The 9,544-nt window shown below is 41.8% G+C and overlaps 1 protein-coding gene across 1 annotated transcript; it reads right to left on the bottom strand.

Moving 5' to 3' along the window:
• Nucleotides 1,811–7,005, bottom strand: LOC8057316 (putative E3 ubiquitin-protein ligase RF4). The gene is made up of 3 exons (XM_002459690.2): nucleotides 6,878–7,005; nucleotides 3,721–5,669; nucleotides 1,811–2,664 (listed from the first exon to the last, which is right to left on the bottom strand). The coding sequence occupies exons 2-3, from the start codon at nucleotides 5,650–5,652 to the stop codon at nucleotides 2,224–2,226; spliced, it is 2,373 nt and encodes a 790-aa protein (XP_002459735.2). The 5' UTR covers nucleotides 5,653–5,669; nucleotides 6,878–7,005; the 3' UTR covers nucleotides 1,811–2,223.

The raw sequence follows: 9,544 nt of genomic DNA, 5'->3' as shown, positions 1-9,544 counted from the left end.
ACACAGTTGTATGGGCTAGGGTGGGTTGATTAAAAATAGTGGAATAATTATATATATATAAGAATTTTTGAATTAGCTAAACTAACTGGCAAGAAGTATGTTGATAAAACAAATGTTCTTGGATATAAGAATAAATATTTGGCAATCTTAAACTAAATACATTCTCCTGAGTACCTAAAGGTCTATTAGGAGGGAGTTCTTATTTGATTGGATGTCTATTGAACAAAGATATATAAAAAAATAATATTACACTGAGCATGCAGGATGTATCATACAACATGAGTTAGGTCTTATTAAGGTTCGCGGATTTTTTTTTTAGATTTGGCTACTGTAACATTTGTTTTATTTAGCAATTAATGTCTAATCATGGACTAATTACGTTCAAAAGATTCATCTCATAAATTATATAGGAATTGTGCAGTTAATTATTTTTTAATCTATATTTAATGATCAATGCATACGTCTAAAGGTTCAATATGATAAGACGAAAAGAAAAAAATTGGAACTAAACAGGACCCGGCTAGGTAGTGTTCATGTGCATGACGTACTATTTATGTGCATGCATGGCGTGGCACTTTTCGAATAGGTCATGTTCATGTGCTGTGCATGACATTTATTATTTATGTGCATGGCGCGTCAGTGCTTATGTGGGTGCTATATAAGGATCGGGCACTGTTCATATGTGTATGGCCTGTCTCATGTGCATAGCATGGAACTGTTTATGGGCATAGGGCTTGTTCACCATAAACAGTGAAATGAGTCACTGCCATAAAGCACAAGAATAAGGGTAAAGGATAGATAAATAGCGTGACAATTCATATTTGAACGTGAGTTACATCGTTACTAAAAAAATTACTAATATTTTAGATGTGATGTTACAGGAGTGTTCATGAATGCTGATGTGTTATAATAAATAAGATAAGATGCCAAAACATTTGATATGATAATATATCTTCTGAATGGACATCAAATTAGTAACTGGGAGTATGATGTATGCTTAGATAAATCAAAACTAAGGAAATGGTCTTTTGGTTCGATGACCTGACCTTGACTTTGGATGAATTTGCGCCTTGTGGCCATTGGCCAAGTAAGACGTTTGTTTGACAACCCTAAGAGATTGACGAAAAACAAGAAGTGACATGCCTAGACATATGTGTATCCAAACACAAACTGTGAATCCCGCACAATCTAAACTCGGACATTTTGTGGCTTTATTAAATTCAGAAGACCACAAAAACGTATCAGTTTTTAACACAAACTGGAATTAGCTATCAGTTTGTCTCCACAAAATCGTAACACCCCACCACGAAGATGGACCCAACACGCCGATGAGTAGGATGGCACAAGAAGCCTCAAATACTGGATTTGCAACCAATTAATTTGCTATCACAAACAATCTGCTCCTTCAACCAATCTTCTTTGGTACTTTCTACTGTACAACCAATTTGATGCCGCAAGCAAGCAAGGAAACTTTTAGCGGTGCATATGTTGAACACAAGATGTACTACGTCGCTCAGTCATCTACTTCCACTCTGAACTAAACATTTGTAACTTAGCCACCTATCTGAATTGATGGGCAGGACACAACTAAAACATTAGTTAAGTTTTAACTCTCTCAACTTCAGAGTTCAGACCTACTGCTTTTTTGAAACAGAATAGTACCTCAACTTCATGCATGGTAACAACTGATTCAAATATATTTGTGATCATCATCAATTGATAGATCGCCATCTTTACCACGGAGGATCACATGAGCACAGCAATCCCTGGAAAATTTCATCGAACCGCCAGTAAAGAATGCAAAGGTCAATTGGCGAACCTCACCCACAAGACCATCAGACTAGCATATGATGTGGGAACAGAAACAGCAAACCACCACACATAGCACACACGCATATTGGGTTTTCCGCACCTGATAACTCCCCTATAACCAATGTGCTTCCTCAGACATTCCACGTCATACTTACATATAGAATATATGATTTTTTTTTTCCCAACCAAGCTAACATATATATGGTGGTAATGGTTGACAATGTAGCATTTCAATCCTACTTAAAACTAGCATTGCAGAACCAGCATCGTTTCCAACGGTAATTTTCCCCACAAGCAACCGAGCTCTAGCCGCGCCTACACTGCTCTTTGACTCTAATTCGGTTTTGGAGAATGGTTGTTCTAAACAAAGACAAAAAGTTTCCTATGATTCTTCCAGGATTTACATTCACCTTAACTGTCGGCAAAGCGAGCACAGATCCTACGCTTTATGGGAGATCTGCAGGATGGGCATTCGGTCATGCCACCATCTCGATGGCGTTGGTTGCAGCCTGCACAAACAACCTGATGCCCGCATGGGAGGAAAACCACCGAAACCTCCTCTTCCAAGCACATGGCGCATTCTTGCTCCCTCTGTACAGAATCGATCACAAAACCTGGACAGCCCATGAAGTTTGTGATGCTTGGAGACTTGCTTCTGCTAGACATTTCACCTATCTGCTGTGTCAGATTCTTGATACTGGTCTGCAGCCATTCCTGGTCGTTGCGCGCTTTCAGCAACAGATGGCTAGACTTTGCTCTTCCTAATGTCTCAATCCTCTCAAGCTCAGTTCTTTCAAAGTTAACCTGCTTCATAAGTGCATCTTTCATCTTCTCTCCTTCCTGGCACCTTTTCTGCAGTGTTTACGGCGAAAGGTCACAAAGCAGTCTTTGGGCAGGTGCATAAGCAAATTAAGAGAAATGAATAAAAAGCTTGGCAACAGCATTAACTTATGGTAGACTATGTACAAGCAAAGTAATGTCATTATGTCAAATTTTAAGATTTTCCATCTAAGCGTTAGTGCTGGTAATCATCCAATCGTTGTCCACATAACATGGGTTAGGCAGTTGAAATCAGAAAGTGTGACCAGCCTGATGACACAAGAAGTAATAATGCTGAGAGCAGAGCTAAGTGAGGCCCCGAGGATCCAGATAATCAATGAACGAACATTATGTATTTATGTAGTTGTTGATGCACGTGACATGGTGCTTGAGATGTCACGTGAGGCCCAGAGGATCCAGATAATCAATGAACGAACATTATGTATTTATGTAGTTGTTGATGCACGTGACATCTCAAGCACCATGGTAGCAAAGACCATAGTATGTGTATGAGTGTATCATTAATTTTGTATCCTAAAGCAAAACAGATAGAACCTGGCAATCCTGAGGTCCTAAATGAGGAAATGCACATTTCTATAGAGTTTGGTAAGACAAGTTCCCAAAGTTAGAAAAACATAATTGTAGTTTCCTGTCAATATTAATTTTCTGACAGAAAACGATATCACCAAACAAAAAACATACATACTCATTCAACACAACATATTTTGAAAAAATAGACAGCAATCAAACTAAATAGGATTCTGTGAGTGAAAATTCAGTTGGATTGTTAATAAAATTATCCCATCAGTTCAAAATCTTGGTCGTTTTAGAAAGCATGCAGTAAAAAAAAATCTAACACTTTGACCATTAAGCACTAATTACAAATAAACTGCTTGGATTTACATTTTTCATAACATAAAAATCTACAAAATTTGACTGCTATTGTCAGGTGCAAAGTAGCTGTGTGTGAAAATTGTTTGGAGACCATGTACAGTCATATAAACAAACAAGGGGACTATAAGAAAGCCAACAAAATAACATGTACATAACTGAAAATTTGAAGACACAAAATTGGTCAAATTGGAATACCGTTAATATGTCTTCATCTCTTCTAGCTTGCTCAAGACTTTGCAGAAGCTTGGATAGTTTACTCCTTTCAGCAGCAATCTCCTCCTGCAAAAGGATCTTCTCTGTCTCCATGGACTTCAGTCTGTTCATGGACTCAGTTTTCTTGCTTTTAATGCTAGCCAAACTTGCATCAGCTTGCTCTCCCTGTAGCTGGACAGCTTTCTTCTCACGCCGACATAGCGAAATCTTACCTGTAAGCTCCTGGACAAGGGAATTAACACGATCAAGCTCACAAGAAGTACTGTCTATTGCCCTTTGTGTCTCCTCAAGCCTCTTTCTTGTCAACACATCAGACTCTTCAAAGTCTGTCTTATCCTTTTTAAGAGAGAAAAGTACAGTCCTTTCATTTATCAGCCTATTTGTTGACTGCATCACCCTCTCATTAGCCCAATCTGTCCAAATTTGCACCTCCAGCTTTAACTCACCCAAGCGATGGACTAGTTTTAGAGCCAGCTCCTCTTTTCTATCTTTTGGAACCCAAGTGGTCTGCAAGCCTTCACGTGAGAAATGAAATTCAAAGCCCTCTGCAGGAGTATTTGGGAGAGAGAAGTGTACAACATCAGGTTCCATTCGCTGTCTAGGCTCTGTCTTGCCCATTGCACTAGATGATGAGTTGGAGGAACAGCTAGGAGGATAAGAAAGTGATCCAATTGAAACCACTGCTGGAGAATATCCTGTTTTGACCGAGCAAGGTCCAGAACGAGGTTTAGTTGGAACTAACATGGATGTTTGTGAGTCCTTTTCACTGGCTACCTCTGAAGTGCCTGCCAAAGTGCTATGCGCAGATGCAAGGAATGCTGTTAATGTTTTATTCTCTTTTAGCATTCTGAATGATGTTTTACTTATAATACCCTTGACTTGTGGGATGTTCTTGAAAACTACCAAATCCTTCCCTGAGTCTTTCTGAGATTTCATGGAATTTGTCTTACTACGCTTGCCTTTAGTTTCCTTTTTGTTAACAGCCCTAGGCACTGAAGGAGAATTTTCACATTGGGCCGAAGGAGCATCTTGGTTTTTCCCTCCAAACTTCTGAAATGAAAGTGAAACTATATAATTTGTCAGAAAATTGCTCCACGTCATTTCTATGGCTTCAGGTTGAGGTGGCTCGAATAGTGCAGGCGATTCTGTGTCCCTGCAACTATATTCTTCTGATAACTCATTTACACTCTCACGACCTTCACATAAGTCACTTTGACTATGAGCATAGCCTTCTGATTGTCCATTCCCATAACCACTCATGGGAGCAAAAGCTGCACGAGCTATAGATATATCCATGTCACACAGCAGAATGCACCACAATGCATCTCCCAAGGTGAAAAATGGACAGTATTTCTTAAGCAAACTTGATGCATTGCAAAGAAAATACAAACCCAACATGTGCAGAACTGTGTCAACATTCTCACTGTAGGAACGATCAACCAAACGGTTGCCACTCTGTAGCAATGTGCGTGAATGCTCAACGATCTTAGTGATAGGTCCATCAAACTGATAACAGAGTGCAGAGTCCCTGACAGCATTTACAACAGCATCCTCAGTGTGCCCTTGACAGGATAAGATATCAACTGCAGTCTTGAAGAACATGTGCAAGCTATTCAGTACAACATCTCTTAGGTCATTGCAGCCTACATATCTGAAGCCATCCAACCCAACAATCACTTCCTTGCTCCAATCCAAATCAATATCCTTAGGACTCACATGCTCAGCAATGAATGCTTGTACACTTGACAATGACTGCTCCAGTTTCACACGAATCAAAGATAAATCACCACTGACAGGATTTGCTTGCTTTTGAGCTGCAGTAAAATCTGGACCTAATTTTATGTCACTACTTGTGTCATCTCTTTCTCCAACATGTGAACGGTATGGGTCGCTGCAATTGCCAGCAGCACCCATTGCCAGGGTATGCTTATCTGGCAAAAACCACTGAATAAGGAGAATACAACCAAGAATACAATGAAGCAAGGGAGTAACTTGTAACTACCTGAAGGACTGAACTGTTAGAACAGTTAGAAGTTGAAAGCAAGAGAGTAACACTACCTGAGGAATGAATTGCGAGAATAATTAACGGTAATGACACTTAGATATGACAATTAATGTGCACACATGTGGAGCAACAAAGTCACATAATTTATTAGTTGATATAACAATAATGTCCATTTCCTTCAATATTAATTTCAGGTGTAAGACAAAACTAAAAAACAACGACATTAAGACATGGTTGTACCAAGCAAATGGGGAACTCTGTTGCATGAAACTGTCTAGCGCATTGACAAGCACAGTTCCCAGATGCAAGATGAAAAAAGGTAGGAAATTGAGCTCTTAAGGAAGCCATCAACCAAAAGGAAACAGCATCTGTGTATGAAGTGAGTAATACCCATACTGAACCAAACTAAAAACTAGGGCTGCTATCTACAAAAACCATTTCTTATACTGACAGGAGCAGAGCAGTCATGCATAAGACCCATGGAGGCACCCAGCAGGAGAGTGTAATGTAACAACATAATTAAGAAATAGTGCTGATTAAATATTCGTATAAGCAGTTAACTACAAAAAGCAAATGAATATGCAATGCGAAATTCATCACTGTGCAAATTGAGATTACCGTGACAGATGCAGACAACTTGAAGGCAAAGGTAACACAACCTAACAGGAGTTACAACTGATTCCAGGTGAAACAAGCATGATCAGCACAACGCCCAAACCAGCAGCAACGAAGTAAGAGTGTTCCTTCGCAGCTAAGAGATTAATCTAAATACACACATTTCTACAAAACCTATAATGGCGGAACCCTTACGGAACCGAAAATTGGAGCGCAGTGGCGGACCTAACGCTGGGCATGGGCATCCAAAAAACAATTTCTACCAGCTCGCGGAGGAAAATCTAGGTTTGATTGCTCGGAGAAGAAGATAAGGGAGCCATTCATCTCCCAGAACAAGCGATTCTTATCTTAGAAAGGGAAAAAAAATCACGCCCAACGAACGAGAAGAGGGGAAAACAAGGGGGGGCCGTGAAGTTGGGTTCCGCCCGGAGAAAAACGAAATCGAAACCCCCCCTCCCGACGAAATGCAGGTTGGGGAAAAGGAGGGAGAGGAGGAGGAGGAACGGCGCCGCGGCTCACCTGCGAGGCTCCAGCCGCGAGGGTTTGGGGTTTCCGCCGGCGCTGCGAGAGGAGAGGGTGGTGGGTTTTTGCTGTTTCGAGGGGAGACGAGACGACAGCCGAGGAGCGTTAATTGCTCTCTTCTTCTCTTCTACTAAACCCTCAGTCTCGTGGAGTCGCGGCGGTGGTGGCGTGGCGCGGAAGACGTGGGTGGGCTGTGGCCTTCGGCGCCGTACCGGGTGCCGCGGGTGTGCCTCACGCTGACGGGTGGCCCCTGCCTTCTGGAGTGCCGGGTGTTTTTTTTTTTTCTGTCAGAGCAGGGAGCCATGGATGGAATTATTTGAAAATGTTCATGAATGAAGAATTATAAATATAAATGCGCTCAAAATCACTTTAGAATGTGTTTCCATCTTTGAGAATCTCAAAAGTGTTTTTTAAACTACAAATACGTTTTTAGAACATTGACAATGGCATTGTTTTTTTATATAGAGAGAGCTTGTGGACCGTTGATCTAGTCACTAAATCAACAGTTTGGATTGCTTCGTGGGATGGATAAAAAGAAAAACCCTAGCTTCCATTCTTTGTAAGAGTTGCTGCTATGAGAAAGGAGAATGTGGAACACAATCCACAACGTGACAGAAGAGAAGAAGAAGGAAAAGCAAATCTGTCTAGATTTGTTGGCTCTGAACGATCATCTATAAGTCAATGATTAGAGGCTCAAATATGGTTGAATTGACACCAAACTTGGTGAGCTCCTCCTCGCTTAAAGTACTTCAATGGGTTTTGTCAATTCGGATCACTATTGTTTCATAAAGAGTAGTTTGGTAGATAATTTGTTTGGGTGGTCAAACGGTATCCAATTGAGTTTAAATTTGGTCAGTGGTCAGGGTACTCATGGATCTACATGCCTACCAAAATTCGTGCACATTGGAGCTGTAGTTTATGAGATATGAATTGATTGCCAAAATATGTGACTTCTCTTTTGACTGTTGTTATTCCTCTTATTAGAAGGTTATGGTCGTAGTTGTTTCTAAGTTTGTGACTTGGTGAATGTGTTGCCACTGGTGTTACTAGATGCTCTAGAGAAGACTCTTTGTAATCATTGTTGATCATAGTGAAAGCTTGGAGTGAACCAATTGGTCCTATGATTTTTATTACTCCTCGCCTTAAGGAGGTTTTCCACGTAACTCACTATGTTTATTATGCATGTGATTGCTCATATGATGGTAGATATTCTCCTCATGGTTCATCAGAAGACGAGGGATTAGTTATGCATTTTGCCCCTTTACCCAACAAACAAATCAGCTATCCATCAGAGACGGTTCCTTCCTTGCAACATAGTTACTCTATATGTATCTGCCCTTGGGATCCAAGGGTCACTCCAAATGCGAATTTGAATTCACCGACTAGCCAAATAATACCTTCCTTTAGTAAATCCAAGAAAAGCTTTATGGATTGCTGAAAGGTCCTAATATGGCTAGAGGGGGGGTGAATAGCCTATTTAAAAATTCTACAAACTCACGAGAGCAAGAGGTTAGTGAATAACAAAGCGAAGCTTTTTTGCTCTAGCTCTAATGGGGTGTTTGCAAGCCACCTATCCAACAATTCTAGTTGATATAATCACTAGGCACACAAGAGCTATGTCACTACTTACACTAGAAAGCTACCTAAAGTTTCTATACAAGTAAGTAAGCTACTCTAGTTTGCGGGAATGTAAAAGAGATGGTTTGAACTTTATACCGCCGCGTAGAGGGGATGAACCAATCAATAATATGAAGTCCAAACACCGGGAGAAATCCAATGAACAATGACAATGGAGACACACAATTTTTCTCCCGAGGTTCACGTGCTTGCCGGCACGCTACGTCCCCGTTGTGTCGACCAACACTTGGTGGTTCGGTGGCTAAGAGGTGTAGCATGAACCTCGTCCTCACTAGGACACCACAAGAACCTACCCACAAGTGAGGTAACTCAATGACACGAGCAATCCACTAGAGTTACCTTTTGGCTCTCCGCCGGGGAAGGTACAAGACCCCTCACAATCACCAGGAGATGGCCACGAACAATCACCAACTCGTGCCAATCCTCCTCCGCTGCTCCAAGCCGTCTAGGTGGCGGCAACCACCAAGAGTAACAAGAAAACCGCAGCTAGAACGATTCCCAAGCGCCACTAGATGCAATCACTCAAGCAAATGCACTTGGAATCACTCCCAATCTCACAAAGATGTGTAATCTATGAAGGAGATGAATGGGAGGTGTATGCTTAGGCTCACAAGGAAGTCAAGTATGTTAGAATACCAAGAGAGTGAGCCCTAAGCCGGCCAACAACTATTTATAGACCCCTCAAGCAAATAGAGCCGTTGGCTCTTTCACTGGGCGAAATACGGGGTCACCGGACGCTCAACACCAGCGTCCGGTGCTCCAACGTCAACCACGTGTCAGAGTCTAACGGTAACCTGCAGCGCACCGGACGCTGAGCAGGTTCCGGTGCACACCGGACCCATGCGCAGAGAGCTCGGCAAACTCGTAGGGTCACCGGACGCAAGCCACCGGACGCACCCTGAGCGTCCGGTGCTCACCGGATTCACACCCAGAGAGGTTTGCAAAACGCGCGGACACCGGACTTAGACCACCGGACGCTCCAGCTTGCGTCCGGTGCCTGGCGTCCGGTGCCTAACCCTAGCTGAG

The sequence above is a fragment of the Sorghum bicolor genome, chromosome 2 (genome assembly GCF_000003195.3).
Source record: "Sorghum bicolor cultivar BTx623 chromosome 2, Sorghum_bicolor_NCBIv3, whole genome shotgun sequence".
Classification (NCBI taxonomy): Eukaryota; Viridiplantae; Streptophyta; class Magnoliopsida; order Poales; family Poaceae; genus Sorghum; species Sorghum bicolor.
Note: the sequence above shows the minus strand (reverse complement) of the source record. Positions and strands in the feature narration are given on the sequence as shown.